This window comes from Eucyclogobius newberryi, unplaced genomic scaffold, assembly GCF_026437365.1.
Source record: "Eucyclogobius newberryi isolate DKJ021-1_F unplaced genomic scaffold, fEucNew1.0.hap1 SCAF_12, whole genome shotgun sequence".
NCBI classification, from domain to species: Eukaryota; Metazoa; Chordata; class Actinopteri; order Gobiiformes; family Gobiidae; genus Eucyclogobius; species Eucyclogobius newberryi.
Window position 1 is genome coordinate 29,516,610 of NW_027315746.1, and position 23,863 is coordinate 29,540,472.

At 37.9% G+C, this 23,863-nt stretch overlaps 2 protein-coding genes across 2 annotated transcripts; one reads left to right on the plus strand and one right to left on the minus strand.

Annotated features, from left to right (window-relative positions):
- Positions 1-864: 864 nt before the first annotated feature.
- Positions 865-7,077, minus strand: LOC140356714 (protein ABHD8-like). Its single transcript, XM_072441888.1, has 5 exons — positions 6,976-7,077; positions 5,161-5,826; positions 3,909-4,079; positions 2,891-3,107; positions 865-2,003 (listed from the first exon to the last, which is right to left on the minus strand). The coding sequence occupies exons 1-5, from the start codon at positions 7,068-7,070 to the stop codon at positions 1,785-1,787; spliced, it is 1,368 nt and encodes a 455-aa protein (XP_072297989.1). The 5' UTR covers positions 7,071-7,077; the 3' UTR covers positions 865-1,784.
- Positions 7,078-18,918: 11,841 nt separating this feature from the next.
- On the plus strand, positions 18,919-21,140 carry mrpl34 (mitochondrial ribosomal protein L34). The gene is made up of 2 exons (XM_072440433.1): positions 18,919-19,056; positions 20,607-21,140. The coding sequence occupies exons 1-2, from the start codon at positions 19,001-19,003 to the stop codon at positions 20,917-20,919; spliced, it is 369 nt and encodes a 122-aa protein (XP_072296534.1). The 5' UTR covers positions 18,919-19,000; the 3' UTR covers positions 20,920-21,140.
- Positions 21,141-23,863: the final 2,723 nt, after the last annotated feature.

The window sequence follows — 23,863 nt, forward strand, 5'->3', positions numbered from 1 at the left end:
TAATTTCTTAGAGAGAACTTCAGTACCCCCGAGGGTGTAGTCTAATTTTATACCTAGATAAGTCCTTTTTTGGACCTGGTTTAGATCTGGTGGGACTCGGAAAACCAAGTCTTTTCTTTACTTTGGAGTGAAAAGAGTCATTGCATTAAACATATAATGCTTTATATTGCATCCGATACCAAGTATGGCAAGTATTGCAATATGGATATAATGGTGATGGATGGATACCATTCAGTTTTGTATTAAAATGCATTGAAAATCTATCTAAACATGTTGAGCATTGGCATTGAGATTTGATTCAATTTGAACAGATTTTAAAAAAAGATAAACTAAAATATAAACAATTTACCCTTAACAAAAAATTATCTTAGATGACTCCATGAGAGTTTGGCAATAATATAACTATAAAGCTAAATATTCTGTTTAACAACTAGGGATGCTTTCAAAATATACGCTTTACTTAAATACCTTGCTTGTAGTTGTTGGCAACTAGTAGTTTATCTTTCAAATAAGACAGTAATCATTTGCAATTTAAAAAAATCTATCTAAAAATTCAACAATGTAATCCCGCATATCGGGATAACATCGGACAGAGAGATCTGGCTATCGTTACATCCATAGTAACCACTGCTTGTGTGAAAGTTTTAATTTTAGAAGTAATATTTTAAACAAGCACTTGGAACTTCAACTAATTTGGTATATTAGTAAAGAAATACAAGTCACCAGTCACGCGTAGGCCGAGACAGGTTCTGTACAGGCTCAAATACACCAGTGGCACACAACGTTGTTTAGTAGCAAGCAAGTGAGTCACTCGAGACTAATTATAAATATTTTCAAAAGCTTGAGTGTTATATAGTGGGAAGAATCTCCAGATAGCTTACAGAACAGTTTAAAAATCCTCTTATTTATGTTAGATACGTATATATTTACCATACTAGTCACTTCTAATATGTAGCTACAGTAGCAATAGTAGTTTTGTCAGTAATAGCAAAAGAAAACTGAATTCTGTCAACCAGTTTCTTAAAGTGAATACGTTTTGCCATTCATTCAAGTAGCTTCTTCATGTTGCTTTTTTTTATTCCATCCATTTCTACCGTCCACTGTTAGTTGTACAATACTTGGAAGAACGCATTTCATTTTATATTTTAGCTTTACTCTGTGTTGTATTTGGAGTCATGCAGGGGCTTTGGATACTGACGTGAGTACTATTCATGAAATAGCAGTTAGAAATTATATATATAGTATTTATTTTTGCAACCACTTCAGCTATAGAGTACCATTATATTCTCATGCATGAATGAAGTTGCATTGTGCTTGACACCAACACACTTTTAGGTTTGGATCGGGACTATAAGTTATGAAAATAAATATCTGCAATGTACAAATAAATCCACCAGAATTGACAATATTTTTTCATTTTTTACAACAGCTTATTTTTTTTTCTTTGCTTCACAACACCGGTCGCAGAATATATAAGATGGTAACTCGAACACCCTTTTAGAAGACGTCTTACGCAAAATGTCCACGCAGCACAAATCAACATCGTCACATTTTTTCTCCACATTTCAATTAGCACAAAGCTGAAACTATGTAATTTTGTGTCCCTTTCCCCAGATAAATAGTCCACACTGCAACTGCGTCAAGTCCAGCCGTCTTTCACATCACCCAATGGCCTTCCTCATCCCAAAAGACAAGGCGGGGCTTACGACAGCAAACAGCCAATGGGACGCCTCAGACATAAATGCCAAAAATCGATTGGTGAAGAAATATTTTCACCTTTTTGGTTATTTGTCCCCGCCCTTTGAGATTCTTAGTGTCTGGAAAGTGTTACTGAGGGGCAGGGCTTTCGCTGTTGTGATGCCGGTTTGGTTCTGGTTCTTGCTGGACAGGTCCGGTTCCCATAGAAAGAACTCGTGCAGCAGCGTGTTGACGGTGTCGGGGCACTCCATCATGACCATGTGACTGCCCTCCTCGATCACTTTGAGGAAGGCGAAGAGCAGGATCTGAAAAGAGAGGGCGAATAGTTCAGGAGCAGGAGAAGACAGTAGACCTATGATATAGTTATTGCCACGTCATTTTGGGACGGGGTGCAGAGGGTGCTTTATTGTATCATTTAAAAAAAATAAAAAATAGTGCAATGTCTTATGGAAATTACAACTGAAAATAAAGAATAAATAAATAACAAGGACACACTGCTGAATATGGTGGGAAAACTACAGTTTGCTTATTTCACCACTAGATAATGTTCTTCGCATATGTAAGAAAATGTATTTGACTTGTTTTTAATTTCTAAAAAACATATCGAATTAATATAACAAAGGGTTATTCACATACGTGCTTCTCTCTCCTATTAATCATTTAATATGACAGCAGTCATGTGTTCGTAGAGTTAGTTTTTTTAATTTTATATTAGACTTAAGACACAAAAACATATTATTTAAGACTTAGAAACATTGATATGTGTACGTACGCGGTCTGTATGAGCCCGCATTAGGCTGGACTATACATATTGATGTTAGAATATTAATTTATTCATATATAATATCATATTAAACAAAAACCTACAGACAGCTGTAGGTCATAATAAATAAATAGTGGGAAGAAACATGCCAATATGCCAATAACCCTTTGTAATAACCAAAGATTATCTGCTAACTATTGCTTGAGAAAGTATATTCAATACCACCCATTTTCAGCAGTGTCTTCTAGTTCTTTATTTGTATCATCAAAATGTGACATCTGTAGACCTGAGAGTTAGACATAGTGTTTTGCATGTGCAGTTGTCTCTTCCCCCACAGGCAGTGCAGCCATCCGGAATAAAGTGAACAGGGATAAGAATATAAAGGTACACACGGCATGGAAATCAAACTCAGAAGTGTTTTCTCTGTACCTCTGCCATGCGCTGATCCTCCTCCATGGGCACAAACTTGTCGCACATGCCATGCACCAGCAGGATGGGCGCGGTGAGCTCAGCGTGGTACACCTCGTCCCCCTCAGGCCAGTACTGACCGCTCATCATGGCCCTCAGCACAAATGGCGACACGTTAAAAGCGTTACCCTGCTTCAGCAGCTGCTTCTCTTTGGCGCCTTGTCGAGCAAAGCCAGCCCTGCAGGTCACGACAAAAGAATGTTTTAATGACACAGTTATTTACTTAAACTGTACTTTTAGGTGTACTTAGATCATGTGGTCAGCATGAGGTTAGCATGTGTGCTAATTTGCAGTGCTAATTGCTAACGCTTGTAATCCACACTGGTCAGTCCTGTTTTTTTGTAGTAGCAATGTTTGGAAGCTAATGCTAACTCTCCCATTGAAAATACAGTGGAGCTAATTCTGTTCTGTACTGTTTACTAACAAAAAGGGTCTATAAGGGAATAAAAATACTATATTATACTATAACAAACCATTGCTTTTAGCTTGACTTGTTCCAATTCCTTGTCTCCATGGGGATGTTATTGGTTTGCCTGGTATGTTCCACAGTATAGCATTCATTTATCTATGAAACAAGCAGCTGACACCACCACATAACTGGTCAAATCTGTGCAGAGGCGAGCACACGAACAATAGTATTCATGCTTTTTATGGGATTTCATTTGCAATAAAAGCTCTAATCTAATCTAATTGAATATATGCAGGATATATAGTAAATAATGCCATACTGTGGAACATACCAGGCCAAGTAATAACATCTCCATAGACAAGTAAAGGAAAGTTATACTGCAACATTAAATTACATGAAATTTACCGTTAAGATCATACTGAAAAAAGGATTATTCCTATTCAAAATTCACAGGCTAGGAACTTGCTTTAGTGATTCGGTGCAACATACAGCGAAGACCAAAGCAAAAAGAAAGTGGTTTTAATAAGCCTGAGGACCTTTCTATCTGTAATATTCTCATGCTTGTCTTACTTGAGGAAGCTCCAGGCCAGGCAGGGCGACAGGCAGTGCAACACGCAGGAGGGCAACTGGAAGATGGAGCACAGGCTGGGCTCCAGGGCTGTGGGTCCTCCTCCGTTTATCATCACCACCTTATGGACCAGATCTGGGTACTCATGAGCCAGGAACGTGCAGAAGGACACGCTGTAGGAGAGAAGAGGTGAGGAGAGGAGGAAGTCACACCACAGGGAAAATGTGAGCCAATGATCTGCAAAGAAATACACGTGCGGTGTACGTGTACTTCACTACGACCTCTACAAGTATGCTCTGAAATGCAGTGGTGGAAAGTTCTGTACTTAATTATCTGCATTTTACTTTTTACAGTAGATACTTTTTTACTTTTACTTCACTACATTTGAAATCTGTGCTTTATACTCCATGATTTTTTTGAAAAGAACTGCATATTTCTTTGCATATTCATGGTGACATCCTGAAGGTTTTGAGTTCAAGTCCTGACTTTGAGAAACAACATATACATATAAAAAGTCTAGAAATATTGAGAAATTGATCAATAAGAATTCTGTATCAAAATCAGCACATTTCACTTTTAATAGTAAAGTAGATTTGTAAAGGTGTCTACGTTCAATCAGTTATGCAACAAATAGTTGGAAAGGCGACTAAATCAGCACCATAATTAAAGACAATTTAATCATATCTTTAATGCTTTATAAATACATTTGACATTGATATTTGATTCTTCTTAAGCAGTTCCTATTTCATTCTGCTCTCAAATGTTAATGCTCCTGGACATGCCGTGAACTAAAGATTTTAGAAGAAGAAGAAGAAGAAGAAGAAGAAGAAGAAGATGGTAAAAGGCTGTTATCTGGACACCGTTTTGGAAATCAAATTCAAAAGCATTGTCCAAATAACTTCCTTTGAAACCTTTTCTAACGTAGACTACTCCTGGACAAATGAGGAATTACACCGACTCAGTAACGAGGGTTTCAAAATGTTAATATTCTTGATTTCTGTAACTGAAAATAAATTAAATTATCATGAGTCTCAACTTACCTTCAGATATGTTTTAGTATTTAATTATCTAATGAGGAATTACAGAGGGATTAGTATTTTTTCCATTTATTTTATTTTGGGCGCCAACTTTTGTCTTCAAATTAATATTGCCTTAAAATGTTTGGTCGAACTCTTCTTCTTACAATTGACACGTGCCGCTTTAATTTAATTTAGCCAACGTATAAAATGTAAAAACGAACATTCCACCACTCACCCATAGGAGTGTCCGATGAGGATGTTGCGTTTTCGTCCGTATCTCTTGAATATCGCCCTTAGGTCCTCTGCCAGGGCGTAGAAGGTGTAAGCGGCTGCTATCTGCGGAGCTCTACTGGCCCCGTGTCCCGCCAAATCCGGGGCAATCACCTCGTATCCAAGCCGCGAGAAGAAGTCCAACTGGCTTTTCCAAATATCAGACGAGCCCCCCACACCATGAACGAAAAACAAGGCAACATCCGAGTGGGTGCCTTTGCAACTGGAAATGGTCCTCTGCGAATCGATCAGGACGGTGCGCTTGGGCTTGCGTCGGCGTCTTCGAGGTGGAGGCGCCGGTTTTTGTTCGCCGGACACTTGCGGCGGCACTGGGTCCGGCGATGAAGGCATTTCTTTGTAGTCGGCGAGTTCAACTTCGACCGTGCTGCAAGGTTCCAAATCTCCGTCCTGGCATTGCAAGATTTCAGAATGCAAAACGTCGCCGAGGTTTTCGATGACGAGCTGGCCGTCGCGGTAGACGGTGATTTTCCGCTTGCAGTGGACGATGTTTTCTTCGTCGTTGTGGTTTGGTTTGGGGTCGGTTTTGACGGTGGGTGTCAGCTGGGGGCGCTCCGGGACGATGTGGCGAACTCGTAAGACCCGGCCTGGTTTGACCTCCACAAACTCATACCTATAAGGTCAAAAAGGTTTTAGGTTTTTATGATAAGACTAAACATTCATTGATTGAGGGTTCCAACAAGAAAAGTAGTTATTTTAATAGTTTTGACTGATTCATTGGAGTCAAGATAAATGCTGATGCAACGTCTGGTAAAAGCTGCTAAATAAGAGGACAAACTAAGACAGAGCAGTTAGTTGTGTATGTAACTAATACAGAAGCTACAGACACAGTCCCCTTTTCTTGTCCCATCAGGCACGTTCACTAAGAATCATGGGAAATCTATAAAAAAAAACAGCTTTTCCGGGTGGAAATCATCATGAAGCTGGAATCCTCTGGAGCTGTTTCATCAGAGGTTAATGAAGTGCCATTTGGCTGAAGTGGTTCAGAAAGTGGTTCGACTTGCTCGAGCTCGAGTTGAAGCTCCATTGCCTGGGACAGTTCAGAGTTATGGATCGGTTCGTGTTGGAGCTTATTTTACATTCAAAGCTTTCAGTGGATATTAAAGTTTAATTTTAAGTTATACTAAAATGCTTGAACAGTTATATGTGAAGATGAGTATATAGTTATATATGGTTATGAGCGAAGAGGAGTATGATCTGGAGTGTCCGACTAGAGTGCAGTAGGATGGGAGTTTGAGGCCTGCTCTTGTCTGAGGTTTGAGAGTTAATGTATCCATAAAGTAGAGGCCAAATGTATTATTTAATTTTATTAATCCACTTATTTGTGTGTGTTTTTTGCTCTAAAATACGGTTTTATTTGGTTTATGTCACTGTACACTTTACACGCATTACAGTTGACTGACCCTGACCTGTTGACTGACCCAGACCTGTTGACTCGGATGCTCCTCAACTGCCTAGAGGAGCGCTCAAATGAACATCTACAGTCTGTTCGTTCTTCTCTAGGTATCTCTATCTTTTTCCCACAGGGTTTTTTGTAGTTTTTCTTGCCGAGAAGGAGGGTGTAAGGACAGGGGGTGCTGGGACACTAATGAATTTCCTAAATTCTTGTGAACATTGTTTAATCTGCTTCTTCAACAGCTGTTGTTTATCAGATATTTTACAAAAACAACGTCACGTCAGGTGCAGGCCCTTTATTAGAACAGTTTTATTTGGCAGGTGGTGGAGCAAGAACTTCATCATAGTTTTAGTGTCATTTCCATACCCGTCTGAGGGCTGAGAGGACTCCAGCGGCAGGACCAGGCCGTCGGTTTTCCCCGTCAGACAGCACAGGATGCTCTCTGTGATACTGGTCAACATGCTGCTCACCTGGACACACAAGACACGGCTGGTTAGACATTTAAAACAAACCAGGAGATGTCAATTTGAATTTCGTACATGGGAAAACGTGTGCTGTATATTATGTTTGAGTTGAAATGACTGAATCTTCTCAGTTGAGGATCAAATTGCTCAAAATTCTAGGCTGCAGAGTACGCCATGACAACGTTAATGTATTCTCCAAATTAATTTAGTTTAAAATGATTCAATTGTGATTGCAACTTTTTGATTTTGGTTCAAAGTCCCGAGGTTAGGGACTGTTTGATGTGTGAATCCAGTTTGTTTTTTGTACACTAAATATGACAGAAGACTTTTAAGGGGAAATACCCCGAGGGTCTCATCACCAACCCGACACAACAGAGCGGCGTAAGAGTGAGGAAGTGAGGATTAGGAGAGAGTTTTCACGTAGGGATGTTACACCCCTCAAACTGCCCTTTAACTCAGACACAAAGGCAACTGGGAAGCTATTTATCAAGCTAATTCCCAAAGAGATACCCTCCACCATTGGGACTTAACTACAGGTTACAGGTATCGAAAATAATGATTTTGAGTAACTATTTTCGTGGTATCCAGAATACAGTTACTTTCAGAAATCTCTAACAAACTGTAAAACATACAAAAAGCAGTTTAAAAAAAAAAGTTACATTTCTATGCTATGTAACATAATGTAACTTTACTTGGAAGTATTCTAAGTATTCAGAAAACAGTTTAGATCATGTGACAGAATGCGTTACAAAATACATTTTAATTCAGGTTTTCTGTTTAACAATATTCCCATCACTGATCGTCCAAAGTGAGGAACTGCCAAATAAGAATCGAGTATATAGTCTAGAATATGAGAAAAACAAAACAAACTTGCTGTGAAATAGTTCCTAAAATACTATTAAGTGATATTTGTGGTCAGTTTTACAGTTCATTCACTTTTCATACAATATTTGAACCTCAGCTTAAGGCACGTTTTAACACATTTTTGATGAGCTGCAAAAGAGAATATTGAAACACATTTTTAGTCCATATTGCTCACCCTTATTCCCGATCGATCCTTGTGACAACAGCTCATTAAACCAGCGTTTCATAATCATTCCAGAGGCTAATTAAAACGTAATCTTCTCCTTCCTGTATGCGTGTTTTGAAATGCCAGGTCTCCACAGGAAACCATCTCCGCGTGGTGCCATTAAACCCGGCCGGAGAGGAGTTACCTAGCAACACGCTAACATGGCGGTTCACTTCCTCCATCAGAGAAGTGGAGCGTGAAGCAGGCAAACACTTGCGCACCGCCATGTTAGCAAAAAACATGTCGTCTGTGGAGAAAGGAGGAAGGTTGGTCTTTTGGAGGAGATATTACTTCCTTGTTAATGCTGGATTTGCTTTCTGAGCCGACATAAACAGTTATGCTTCAGGCACATTACATAACTAGCTGGAATTAATTATGTATTACCAAATAGCTAACATTCTAAATTCTGGAATGGAGGCAAAAGTGAAATAGATCATACCGCAATTTCAACTTGGATTTGCCTCAAAATATCACAAAATATGAAAAATCAAGGAGATTTTGGCAAATGAAAATGAGTGATAACAGATTCTGGTTGGAGACATTTATTAATATATATATTTGACATGATTTGTCCATTTTAAAAGGAGATTACGATAGACACTTAACATTTTTAATGAAGGCAAGGTTTTAATTGACAAATACTGACTGACATGTTGCACCCACAATAATGGCTATATTACATACTTCACCACAAACTGTACTTTTTATGAAGCTCAAATTGTATTTTTCAATTCTTAGTAATAGAAAATTACATTTCTATACTGAAAATTAAAAACTGTTGCTTATTATTGTTGAGTTGAAACCATTGGTAGTTAGATCTGATGTCAGTTAATGAATCCATTCTTACATAACATTTGAGATGGTTGATTATTTGTGGGTTTTGTGCAGCTATTTTGAGGACTTTTTTCCCATTCAAAAGATATTTAGTTGTTGATCGCTATGGAAACAATCCTGATCCTTTTGGTCTATACGCTATAGTGATTATGTTTAATGTCCCATTGATAGTTTTGCTATTTCAAATGTTTTAAAAGCTGCTTTAGGGAAACATGTTATTTATTGCTTAGTAGCCTGTGTGAGACCTTGGCCCCATTATGAGTTTGTCCTTTTCAAATGTGAATTATTATTATCAAGAGGAAGCAGACAAGGACAAGGCAGGCTGTTGCTAGGAAACCAGCCGCAGCAACAGAGATGGGCAAAAAAATGCTCATTTCACAAAGAAAGACATCGTTTCGTCCCTGTTTTCTATTAACCTACATGTGGAAGGCGCTGAGTAAAGACGTTTGCAAAGTGTACGGTGGAGCAATAACAGCAGTGTGCTATGAATATTTCACCCAGATGTTTTTGCTCATAAGAAATGCATGACTTTTGCTCAGTGAGAAAAGCTACTTAGTCACAGAGTCAATATGTGAAGGAGTAAGTCAGCTTTGAGTGGGCAAGTCGTCAAAAGTCTCAGGAAAATTTTGCTTAGACCGCTAGTGAAATAGTTCTAATCTAAATTACTTTATGTTTCCAATTAATGTTTTTTGGAAAAGTGTGAATTCTTCAACAACAGATACAATTCCAGATTGCTTCCAAATGTACAATGTATATCCATATTTATTTTCAAATTGTACATGGGATATTTCCTCATCCTAAATATCCCTCTAGTGGTTATCTTGGTAAATCACTATTTGTTGCATTAGAAAATGTTTTTAAGACGTGTTGGGCTCACTTGTGTTGGGTTTTTGGAATCTAAATATAGAAAATTATGCTGAAGATGACTAATTACTATTACCATAATATTCAGTGAACCTAATTTTCTCTCTTTTAAAAAGATGATTTAAATTTACATTTTAAAAAGTGCAGTCATTTTTATATATATGTATGCATTGGGTTGGAGTTGGAACAGAAGAACCAAAGAGCCACGAGGAAAGGGTCTTAAGAATTCACTCATCTTTGTATTATTATTGTATGTTACAGTCCTCTATCAATTATTTGATAAAGAAAATAATATCAATTGAAGCAATTATAGGCTCGTATATTCAACTTTACTGATAAAGAGTTTCATTACTAGTTTACTGGCCATATTCAATATTTATGTCAAACTCTGGACTTGAATACATGCATCAGATGAAGTATGTGACGCAGACGTATGATGTGCATATGAACTTTGCTTTGGTTAGGATTAAAATGTATAAACTGTATTCCCAAAATATTGTCTGTGCATCTTGATATTGCACATTTTAAAACTTTAATATATATATAATTCGGGGGGGAAACATGATCAAATCAAATGTTTCAAGTGACCAATTGTGCTTTGTTTTTAAGTATAAATGACAATGATCTGCTTTAAATCCATGCATATGTGTAAACAAGCTGCATCTCAATATAGTAAAGATCTGACACACAATAGTCACATATGTTCACAAAAATATTAAAACTTTTGTAATGTTGAGGGCAATATGTCTTTAATGAGGTTTAAGTATCAGACAAATGTCAAATGACTGAAATCACTTTTGTTAACAACAACAACAACAACAACAACAACAACATTATTGTTGTTGTTATTGTTGTTATTGTTGTTTGGATCTTTTTCATTTTTAAACATCTCTTTTCGTACTATATTTTATTATAAATGACACAATCAATATTACATTTTTGCATCTTCAAAACAACATTTATAAGATAGATTTCTGCACAATGTCAATACACAACTATGAGGTACATTTTGAGGTAAATCGTGATGTGATGGATGGGATTTAATTAAAAACAATATATATTTATACTGTGATATGATTGATTGTCTCTTTGGAATATCCTTTCTTTTGTCACAACCTAATCATTTCCATAACTAAATATTTCAAATATTGGATCAACAACTCCAGTCAGTTGATGTTTGATATTGAGCATCAGAATTGCATGTTGGAAGTTTGCCTACGACATAGTCTGCTGTTTATGATCTACATAATAAGATTTAGATGTGGCTGTGTTATGGTAATACTGTATACTAAGATAATATTCCTTTAGCTTAATATAGTACAAATATATGTGGTTTAGGATTTCTCAAATACTACTAAACCTCAAAAATAAGAGTTGATAAATTCATATAGTAAAGGGTTGGAATCACTTTATAGTATCTAAATTAAGAAACTATTTTCTTAATAAACAAATAGTTTATTAAGAATGATTCAGGCTTATTAAGTACTGTACTTCATTAGGATGTTTGGGTTTGAGTATTATGTAAGTAGCCTAGTTACTAAGCAAGAATCATTCTGAATAAACTTTTCCATGGCTATTTAATGAAGGTTATTATAGGGTCGCCGCATGTTTGCTGTCATGTTGAGTATGATAGTTTTTCCCTGTTTTGATATGACAAGTCATTGCACGGTTGCACCAATACACATTCAAAGACCACTCCAAATTACACCAACAAAAGTCTCCAAATCGGTGCCATAAAATTACGCACTTCGACTTTTACGCATTTCGCCTCGGTCACTCGGCCATGTTCCAGCCCTCCCCTGCTCCACTGCGGGAGAACTGGGTTGATACGTCTGTGCCAAAGTATCCTACAACAACACCAACGCACACATAGTACACTGTGGACTGCCTGCAACCGTGGCCTAGTGCGCTAAAAACCACAACAACAACCTAAAAAATCCAGCGTTTTCACACAAACACCATTAAATCACCATTGTGACACATTGCTTTGACTTTTTATTGCCTCAAGGGGCCAGACTAACGGTCTGACCCCCATCCATCAAGCAATTAACCGCAATGACACGCTGCGCATTTGACGTTTGCAAGGGCACAGTCAAGAGGTGAACTCCAAGCTGCAAAAATGCGTGTTTTTGCAACGCGTGAAGGGATAATAACGTGCAATTCGTGATTTGGATTAGTCTTTTGACAGAATGGATGCTTTTGCAAATGTGTAAACACAAACGCAGCTCATTCGTCATAGATTTCAACCCAGCTTTTTACACATGCAGCTTTTGCAGGAATATCGTGCGTAAAAGGGCAAAAAATGTGAATGAAATTGTGCTGGCATTGGTGGTTTCTTACCTGGGATAATATCTATTGTCGGCGTAGAATTCTGCAGAAAAATGGACTTCCAGCAATGAACTAAAACAAACGCTGAACGCATGAAAACCTGCACGCAATAATTAGCCGCGATGGACTTTTGCAGATGCCCGGTCCAAACAGATGCTCAGTGCGCCGTTTGCGTTTGGAATCGAAGCCCATTTCGACCACAACAAGCCACTGTCCTGTGCCTCAGCATCGTCCACACTGCGCACCCGCCCAACCCAACAGGCCGCTCCGCTCTGCCCCGTATCCGCAGCGGAGACGCGCTCTCCTCGGGCGGGGTGGCGGTGCCGTGGTGCTGAGGAGGCTCCGCGCGGAGAGGGAAGCCGCCAATGGGAGCGCGAGGACGGCTTGTTGCTAAGGCTGGGGACGGCGGGGGGATTCCGGCGCGGGGAGATGCGTTGTTGTGTTGTGATGAGTACGTTTGAGCTTGTAGATAGACACCGGCTATCGATGAATAGATATTTGGTGGATTTAAGTATTTGTTGGTATAAATATATTGAAATTAAAGAAGGAGAATTGGCACATAAGGGGGCAAAATGGGCGTGGATTTAGAAATATGGACTTTAATTTGATCCTCCCTTCCCTTTCATTCTTGTTTCCTTCCTTACTTCCTTCAGTTCCCTCAGTTTCTTCCTTCCTATCTTTCTTTCATCCTTACTTTCTTGCTTCCTTCCCTCTTTCATTTCTTCCTTGTTTTCTTTGTTCACTCCTTTCTACTTGTTATCTTTCTTACTTTCTTATTTCCTTATTTCTTCTTTCCATCCTTGTCTTTACGTTTTTACTTCCTTTTTTGTTTACATTCATTCTTTCTTCTGTCTTTTTTCCCTTCCTTCTTTCAGTCTTTTCTTCCTTGTTTCTTTTCATTTTTTCTTTCTTTCTTTTTTTCTTCCTTTCAATCTTTCTTTCTTTCTTCCTTCCTTCCATCCTTTGTTCTTCACTTCCTTCCTTGTTCCTGTCCTGCCCAGTTTAAAAGTCTATCTACCTTTCAAAGTCTATCTGTGTTTTCCAAATATGTCTTCCTTCCTTCATTGCTTCCTTCTTTCACTGTGTCCTTCCTCCCTTGTTTGCTTCTTTTCGTTCTTGTCTCCTTCCTTTTCTGTTTTGTTTCTTCCTTCAATTCTTGTTTCTTTCCTTAATGTCCTTGTTTCTTTGCTTGTTTCTTTAGGTTTGTTTCAGAGTTTGAATCTTCATTCCTTTCTAATTCCTTATTTCACTTCCTTCACATCCTTGTTTCTTTCCTTTTTTCACAGTTTCCTTTCATTACTTCCTTGTTTCCTTCTATCCTTGTTTGATATTTGCCTATCTTTCTTCCTTCTTTCTTTCCTTATCCTCTTCCTTCCTAGTCTCCATCCTAGTCTCCTTCTCAGTGCTGCTGTCTGGTCCTGTTTCCTGTATTTCCCAGTAGAAGTGCTGAGTGGCTGAGCTCCTGGTTTTAGAAGCTCCTGTGTCACATTAGATAAACTATTATATAAACTCTATTAGACCTTGCTGAGGGGGTTTCTACAGCAGAGGAGCGAGTCAGCAAGATCTGACTGTGATTGATAAAGCACAGCCTCTCTCCAGCACTGCAGTGTCCTCCTATAGGACATTCCTATAGTTGCAATATTAAAAACACGACCTGCAATTTTTCAGCGGAGCCTCTATAGTCAAATATGCGCATTTAGTATGCTAAATGCTTAGTTTTACATGTATTTCATGTAAAAACTATTCAAAGTACTTTTCTAAATTTTGTGAATGAAAACTTTGCTGATAGGAAAACATTTAAGATGCAGTCAACTGTTTAAAAAATTATATTTTTATGGTATTCTATATTGATCCTGGAAATATGTCCTCTGCATTTGACCCTTCCTTCAGTGCTGCCAGGAGCAGTGGGTGCTATAGTGCAGCTCCTGGGGGCACATCTCAGATCTTGAGATAGCCTTGGTCAGTGCTATTGTAGGTGGAGGATTTTACCTGCTGTGCATATTATGGGTTGGTCAGGGTCATCCAGACACAACGAGAAACATGGACTGTTCCTGCTCTGAGGCAAGAGTGGTGTATCCACTTAGCTGTGCCATCATCTTCCAAATGTAGTGGAGTAGATATGATACATTTTGAAGTAAAAACTATTCAAGTAAAGTGCTGATTTTAAAAGTTCTGGATGGGACTCCTGGACCGCCCGGGCCTTTTTGCTTTCAACTGTTTTAACTATGCTGGGGGAAGTATGGCAGCTTGAGCACTATCCTCTTCTTCTGACTACTTATGCTATCAAACAATATTTATTTTTTAATTCCACTTGCAAACTGTTCACCGCCTTCTTTTTCTTTCTCTCACTCCTGAGGACCTGTGGACCCAGATGCCCCTCTCCTGGTGAAGTGGTCCCTGCCCTGTGTGGACGGTCCCTCATCTGCGAGTGGGTCCAGCTCCAGTCTCCCTCGTGTCCGTCTGTGAGAGTCGGATCTCTCCTTCACTGGAACTCCTCCAGGTTTCTACGCTTTTTTCCCAAAGAGGTTTTTTTTGTAGTTTTTCCGGCCGAGAAGGAGAGTCTAAGAACAGAGGACCCTGGGACATCGTCCCTCGCCACCACAGACATTGTCTGACTTCATCGCCACCACAGACATTGTTGATTCATTTCTCACTGTGGCCCTCAGAGGCAACTGTTGTTGTGATTTTGGGCCTTACAAAAATAAATTGATTTGATTTTGTGCAGAGTTTGCATTGTTTCTCAAAGTTTCCTCAAATAAATGCATTCACGTTCTAAAATTTGATGATGTCGTAATCTGAGAGACCAATACAGGACGAGGACCAAAACAACTCAATGAGAGATTATCTGTTAAGAAATAGTCAAATATATGATCCAAAAATGCTTAACTTCTCAAACTTTGTACAGCTCAAAGTAATTTCAACTGACATCACGTCCTTGGTGTGGAAAAATTGCATCACTTTTATAAGCTATCGTGAAAACAACAATTTCCCTTTTTAATTTATTCATATAGAGAAAACGTTTCATTTTTTGCTTTTGCATTTTTTCCTTTTGCATTTTTTTGTTTGCGTTTCATGTTTATAGTCGTGGTAATTACAGATATCCATCCATCCATCCATTTTCTACCGCTTGTTCCCTTTCGGGGTCGCAGGTGACTGGAGCCTTTCCCAGTGACTTCGGGCCTTAGGCGGGGTACACCCTGGACAGTGGCCAACTCGTCGCAGGGTGTACCCCGATATATTAATCATAAATTAGGACAACAAATCTGCACACCACATTAACTCCTAATCCTAATTCATTAAATGGATACTCTTGACCGTATAATGTTCCTGGATAAATTAGATAAATGCAGCATAAATGGACTGGCGCACCAGGGAGTAACAAGTTACTTAAGAGATAAAGATCAGTTTATTGAAATAAAGATGAAGTCAAATGTGCGTAGAATTGGCTGTGTAGTGCCTCAAGGATCTGTTCTTGGGCCTATACTTTTCTTAATTTATTATGTTTATTAGGTTCTTTTTTATTTATTTATTTAGTTAATGATTGTGTCTGTATCTTCCGTATTAAAGTGCATTTTATTTGCAGATTATACCACCTTGTTTTAGTCTGGACAAAACATTAAGAATTTTCTAAAGGTTGTAGATAATTTAAGAAAGTTAAAATGTTGTTCTATTCTAAAATTTGGTTCTATTTTACACACGTAAAACAAAATGTATGACATTTCGTGATAGAAAAAAAAATCCTTGAAGCATCATCAATCATTTTAGAGGAAGAAATGCAAAGGGAACAAGAGTGAAAATATAAAAATAAAAATACCAAAAGTTATTGCTGTGTTACATAGAGCAAAAGAGTAATTAAACAGGAGTGCGTTGTATTTGTAATGAATTCACTGGTTGCTCCATATCTGACTTATTGTATTGAAGTATGGGGATGTGCTTTTAAAACCTACGTTAACCCAATTTTACACATTTACTGAAAAGAGCTGTGAGAATAATCAGTGGAAGAGGATAGAGATTCAACAAACCCAATTATTTCACAGTTAAAGATGTAGAATTCAAAAAATTGGTAGAATACAATATGCCAAAGACTATGTATAAAGCAAATCACAAAATCTTACTCAATAGTTTACTACAAAAGATAGAGAGAGCTGTTGAATCCAAAGGAACTGAAGTCTTTAAAAAACAGATTTACAACAACAACAACAACAACAACAACAACAAAATCTATTTCAAGAAATGGTAAAATCAAAACCTCAAATAGTATTCAAGTGTTTAAATGAAATGTAAAGCACTCCATACTGCAAAAATATGACAAGAATAATGAGAATAACCGCTGTTATTTAAATTAAATGACTTTCATTTAACATTATTCATACAAGTTGCATGTGATAGCTGTATTTACGACTGAAACACTGAAAAAACGTTGTCTTTCTGCTCCTTTTCATTCACACAATTGAATGTAAAAGAAATGAAAGACATCTTTTCTTTTTATATTCATCCTGCATGAATGAAAAAAACAAAAACGAAACCAAAAAACAACCTATGTTTCATAACTATCCACTTTCATAATACTTCAGCTTCATGCAGCAGTGGTGTTATTGTGCCTGCTGCAGCGTGGGTCTGTTTGGGACGTCCCATCTGTGCCTGGCTCCACACTGACGTGGGCGTGACCAGGGCCGAGTCTATGTCACTGCTGCTCCAGTGTCAGCACAAGCACAGTGCACAGCAAGCACGAAACAAACACTATACCTCATACAGAAGAAAAGCTTTATGCATGTGCAGCTATGGCGTTCAAAGAGGCATGACATGGTACATCGAAAGCCTATGTAAATGTATATTATTCATAGCTGATATCTTTGCAAATACGGCCAATCCACATTAAACAAAAATGGCACAAAGTTAAACATTATTCTCATCTCTGTAATAATCAGTAAACTGGATTTATACTAAAAATGCAAAAAGTGGTGTATGTACTGCTGACAGATAAAGCTTTTATTGACTCAATCTGACTATATTCACATTTTTCCTTCAAAAAATAAATAAAATCACCCATAGATAATTATAGTTCATATTATCATCAACAACCACATTTAAAGCTCTGATATGCATTAAAATGTGTAAAAGTTTTAGGGTTTAGGCTAAGGTTAGGCAAGGTTCTGATCAGTCTCAAGGAAATGAATGAAATGTGGAATAGAATGCAATATCCCAGTAAGACGTGTGTGTATATGGTTACTGACGTTATGAATACATGAGCAAAATCCCCTTTCAACTTTCATGCTTGCTTCGGCGTCAAGGTGCAACATAAAACAGTGTATTATACTAATAGTTTAAAAAAAGTATAGACTGTACTAAAGTATATCCACGGTGGTGATGGGGGAGTCTGTGATGGTGAGGGGAGGCTGGAGGGCTGAAGTCCACGATCATTTGATCATTTGATCATCATTGCGCTCCAGGTTGTTACCGCTGCACCAGGACACCAGCCGGTCCACCTCCCTCCTTTAGACAGACTCCTCCCCGTCTGAGATGAGCCCGATGAGGATGGTGTCGTCCGCAAACCTGATCAGTTCTACGTTTTTTTCTATTGAGACGTAACGGCATGTATGGGCTGAATACTGGTTTGTGTGTAAAATGTACTTTATTTGAATATGCACTAATGTGGACTGTACAATGATGTAGATTGTGCAGTGATGTAGGCTGTGCAATATATCTTTGTGTATTTGAAATATATTTGTTTTACTGTTGTATTGTGTGTATTTTTGACTCCAGTCCCTTAGCACAATATATGGAAATGAGCTTTTGGGTACAATCTAATGTGTTCACAATCATGATGTACACTGTCCCAATCAAACAGATTAGGAGATGATTGTTTACATTTGTGGCAAAAAACCTAGAATTATTCCTACAATTTTACTTTCAAAATGCTCATGATTCATCAAAATGCACGGCACAACCCAGTGGCCCACATAAACGGAGCCAAACACAGGAGTGGGCTGTTCAGACGTGCTTATTTATGCCTCCTCCTCACACGCTGGAGGAGAAGAGAAATATCACACAAAAAACGCACATGCCTCCAGGGCAGAGAATGAATCAAATCAACACAAAATGCTGCTCCTCCATTTTAGCTGTGCAGTACGTTGGATGGACTAATTAGTTCTATGTTGTTCCGTGTACATAGACCCAGTAATTACAAAGATATTGACCATAAACCAGGTCAACAAATAAACACAAATAGTTAAACAGCAAATTTGACCATAACATTCTGACCTGTCTCCAGCTTAGTTTGAAAGGGGACACATTATGCTAAATCAGGCATAGTATGCCCACACTTAAATAGCTTTTTATGCTTTCTATCTCTTCCTATATTGCCTGCAAGTGTTTTCACACAAATAAGACTCTGAGTAACATATGTAGAGTTCCAAAATGTCATTTAAAAAATACATCCATTTATATGATATTACAATGAACAAATTGTAAAATAATGATCCATTATCTTATAGTTTAATACCAAGGGAAAAAGCATTATAAGTCTCCTTTAAACTAGAGATTTTAGAATTTCAGAAATGTCGATATTCTATCATCCAAAATGACAGCTTGTTGTGAATTTCGTGACTTTGCACATTTCAAACCAGCAGATGTCAGTAACTCACTACATAGACTAAAACAGTAAGCCAGAAGCGCTCTGGACCAATCACATGTCTTCATTAGATCAGAACCAATCACGTGCCTCTATCAGGACTCAATGCGCACGCGCACGTACAGCACGCACGGCATGTCTGTTTGACATTCAGCCTCTGCTCTTTTTCTCATATCTGCCTCAAATCTATGAAAACTAAACATGAATATTATCCGATCGTCTGTTTCTAGGTTGTGCGGGATAGCCAGACTGCAAAGGTAATGTTAAATGTCATTATTCACGTAAGAAGTTACGTTATTTTGAGCAGAAAGTGGTTAGCATCTGGTTAGCATGGGGTTAGCAGCTAAGTCGCCAAAGGCCAGAACTGCAGAATGATTGTTTTGAACTTCAAAATCTGAAATAATTGTTGCAATAATTGATCTGTACATAATATATCAATAGTAGTTGTGTGACAAAGTGATGACACATAATAGCATCGTAAAAATGCATGCTTATTTTTAAAAACACAGTCTTAAATGCCTTGTTTGTGGCATTGACATGGTTTAAAACGGGGGAAACTACATAGAGACCGTTGCTCTATTCCAGTGGAGGAGACGGGGCAAATATCTGTCATTAACATTCTTAGAATGCAATAAGGGTAATTAAGGGAATTATTTAGAGTAGGATCCCCACAACAACACCATAAATAGTCATGTAGGGGTGGGTGAAATTGACACAAATGAATACCTCAATATTTTTTACGATCATTTTGATAACGATACTCTGACAGTATTTAACAATGCATCACAATGTTGTAATGTGTTCTGTAAATGTCTTGGTTGAGGTTAAAATTTCACACAAAAAGCGAATAAACCATAAAAAGTAAAAATATGCCTCTTTAGTCATTTTATAAGGGACAATACAACCGATATTTTAGTTTTGCCGAAACAAATTTGCTTATATATCTCCCACCGCAATTATTATGTCAATTTATTGGCCGATACATGGTGGATTATTATCAATCCGTTATTAATTATTAAGTCATTGAGCATGTTTGGGACCCTCTGGCTCGACTTATACGACAGCATGTACTTTTTTATCTGATGTGGTCCAGATAAATCCTTTATTTCCCAATAGGATAATTAGTTGGGTTGAGTGAGACAAATCACTATCAATCGAGTTATAGACCTGTCACAATAATCACCACAAAAAATATTATTCTTCAAAATAATAATAATAATAATAATAATAATATACTCCATGTTTTGGAGGTCAAGATTTATAGTGTACATTTTTTTGCACTAGTGGGAAAATTAAAGTTATTTCTTTGTTGTGATTTGGACTATGCAGCAAACTGATCCTGCTTTGGGGCGATCGTGTCACTGGTTGTGGTCTCTTGTTTATTCAAACTCTGGCTCTTACATTTTTGGCGTTAAATGATTATTAATATGATGACAGCAAAAACAAAATTTAAAAATCTAATCATGGTCCCTCTTAATATTTACAGATTATACGGTTTGCATGTCAATCTAACGATCTTAAAAGTCCAGAAATAGACTAATAATTAGATTTTGGGTGTGCATGTAAACAGTACTTTCAATATCTTTGCTTATTGTGATATTTTCTGCAACAATATATCACATATCAAAAATTTCTATCGTGACAGGATTTAAGATGAATTGACAAAATGACTAAGTATTGCACTTCAAAACGTGTTATTGTAGCTAAAACATGCCATCGGATATTGTTACATCCATTATACAAGAAATAATCAGACTTTTCATGAACTTTTTACGTACATTTCTAACATATCCCCACTTCTTCCCAGTCTCTCCATGGCTAGTCCAACCTTCTGTGGACACACTCACCTCCGGCTCTTCAGCGGTGGATTCCTGCCGAGAACGAAGCCAGGCTTCTCCAACGCCGGCCCACTGGCTGCTCACGCCGAGGGGTCAGCGATCTTCAGACAGTTCCCTTGGCAAATCCAACAGGTCCGAACGCGCAAGAGAGGAACCGAGTATCAACCGAAGAACATAAAACGCAAGAGGACGCACGGCTGGATCAAGAGATGCAGCACGCGCGGAGGTGTCGAAGTGTTACTGCGGCGGATGCTGAAGGGGAGGAAGTCACTGAGCCACTGAAAGGGTCTGCTGCTGGAGAGACATTTGGAGAGGAGGCTGACTTTGGGGACAATAGAATGGTCATACATATTGTCCAGGAGGCTCCACAGAGGACAGATACTATGGGGTGGGTGTGTTTTTTGAATATTCATGAATAGGGGGAAAGAATGTGGTTAGTGACAGAGATGGTTTCAGTATCAATGCTATGAATATGTTGAATAAATGAGATGTTTGAACTCACAGTCACAATTTTTGATTCGATTTAATTTGTTCTAATTCAAAACTAATACCGTACTTTGAGAGGAGACATAATGCTTTTTTCATAATAACAAAAGTACATTTTACATTTTGTTTATTGTTTACTGCAATATTAATCTGAAACAGCTGAATAACAGAATCAGGTTCATTGACTTCCTGTTCAGAACTGACAAGCCTCTTTATAGTGACATTTTACTGTAATAGGCAGCGGATTGTCATTTACAGAGATGTGGGCGGGAATAAAATTATACAGTACATTGAATTAAATTACTGATTTACAAGTTGGACTTTGACTAACAAAACTACTTTAAAATTTAAGTTATTGTACAAAAAGCCCACAAGTTCTCACTGCAGAATCTTAAAAATAAAATGTTTTCAATTGGGACATGATCAAGCATGTGATTTAATACTGGGGTACACAGGGGTATTTGTAATTAACTCGCTTCACCACCTTTGAAAGGAATTTGTAAAAAGAATTCAAGGGCAGGTTCTAGAGGTGATTGTTCTGGGCTGTTCAGAGAAAGTGCTGAAACGATGTTTTGCTTCTGGAGCGGGCTGAACACAGAGCACAGAGCTGCCCTCTGCTGGGTAAAAGTAACGTTGCACTTAAAACAAAGGCACGTTCATGTTTTTCATTGGTTCTAGATAATAAATATAACGAAAAATAAAATACATATTTTTTTTCTAAATCTTTAGTGTTGTTTAGTGCTGCTCATCGCTCCATGACTTATTTTTTCTTTTTGTAAAAGTTCCTCCATTAGAGCCACTGGTCCAAAGTGGATCTTTTGTCAAAGTTCTTTCCTCTCACCACTGTTGGAAATTCTTGTTCCTGTGGGTCTGGGTTCCTTTGGAGAACTTCACCGGGAGTGCTGCTCCAAGTGTCCTTTCTAGACAAAATAAATGTGTGATTAGACTGCGCTTCAGAGTAATAGCAGATTCCACAGACGTAAGGCCTTCTCACGTGTGATGACTGAAGTCTCCTTTTGGATCAGGACTTCCTTTGGTGTGGACAAGAGCATCCACAGGTCATAATCACAGAACACGACACCTCCCACTCCACTGCTTCCAGTGGATCTGTGTTCTTCTGACTGCAGCCAACAGGAGATGGAAACATAATGCACCGGTTCATTAAATGTGTAAATACGTTTTTAGAAAACATTACTTGGAAACTATATTTTATCTTTGCAGAATAATCTAACACCTCCATATTTGGATTTGGCAGAGATTGCATTGATTGTGGATCCATTTCTTCTCTAGCAGACACTGGAAGGAAGTGATCAGAAATCTAGACTGGGTTTGTTCAATGAAAACATATATAATCAGATTAATCAATCTGAAATTTGATGACTCATGATTCATCGCGTAGCACCAGTTTTAAAATGCCATTATTGAAATGTCTGTTTGGTAGTATAAATGAGAATACCTTGTGACTGTGTTGAGTGCTGATCTGACTTCAGGATGTTCATGAGGATGATACCATGGACAGCTCCTCATGATAGACACACCTCTCTGTGGAAAGAATTCATCTTCTTGTAATTGACTCACCGGGACAAGATGGATGCATGCAGACTCCTGCCTCAATGTGTTATTACGTAAATGTTATATACAGTAAAAATAAAACATCAGGGGAAACGGGGAGTGTCCACCGGCCGACAAGTCAGTGGACAAACCCAAATCTTAACATTTTGTAATTAAATAAATAAATAAATAAAAGTAAAAATAGAATCTCCAGAGACTGTTTACAGGAGTTGCATTATAGTACAAATAGTAGAAAAAGCTTCAGTTGTAGTCATCTGGACTCAGTTTGAAAAAGTAGACGTTTCGACTCTCATCCAAGAGTCATTGTCAATAACAGAATTTAGGTCGAGAACTCCGATATTAATACTGTTCTGTGGTAAGACCCGCCCATTGGGAGGAGCCTTCTTGAAGTAGAAAGAGTTGTTTGTTTCAACAGAAACTCCCCCCTTGTATCTACCGAGCTAGCCTATTCAGAATCTTAATGGGCTATTAGAATCCTCTTTGTCTTTGTGAGACCCTGGCTCAACCACCCTGAGTACCTGATTAGCATCTAAAGAGGACTCTAATAGCCCATTAAGATTCTGAATAGGCTAGCTCGGTAGATACAAGGGGGGAGTTTCTGTTGAAACAAACAACTCTTTCTACTTCAGGAAGGCTCCTCCCAATGGGCGGGTCTTACCACAGAACAGTATTAATATCGGAGTTCTCGACCTAAATTCTGTTATTGACAATGACTCTTGGATGAGAGTCGAAACGTCTTCTTTTTCAAACTGAGTCCAGATGACTACAACTGAAGCTTTTTCTACTATGGAACACGCCTGGACGAATGAGGGATTACACCGACATATAGTACAAATACATTTTTTATATACTACTTCTACATTGTATTTCTAAAACATTAAAAACAGGAGACACTGCAGGGAGTGTCCCACCAACCATGATTCAGTGAACAAAAAAATACATTTTGTAATAGTAAAACATTTAAAAATTAAATTAAAAATACCTCTACAGAGGCTGTTTACAGGAGAGAAAAAAACATAACAAACAATGAATTACATTTCAGTACAAATACATTAATTACAATGCAATGCTTCTAAATTGTGTTACTTCACAAATGTGTAGTCATTTGTCATTATTTTAGAGGGACAATTTCTACATAATTGAACTGCTGATATTATACATTTTTATG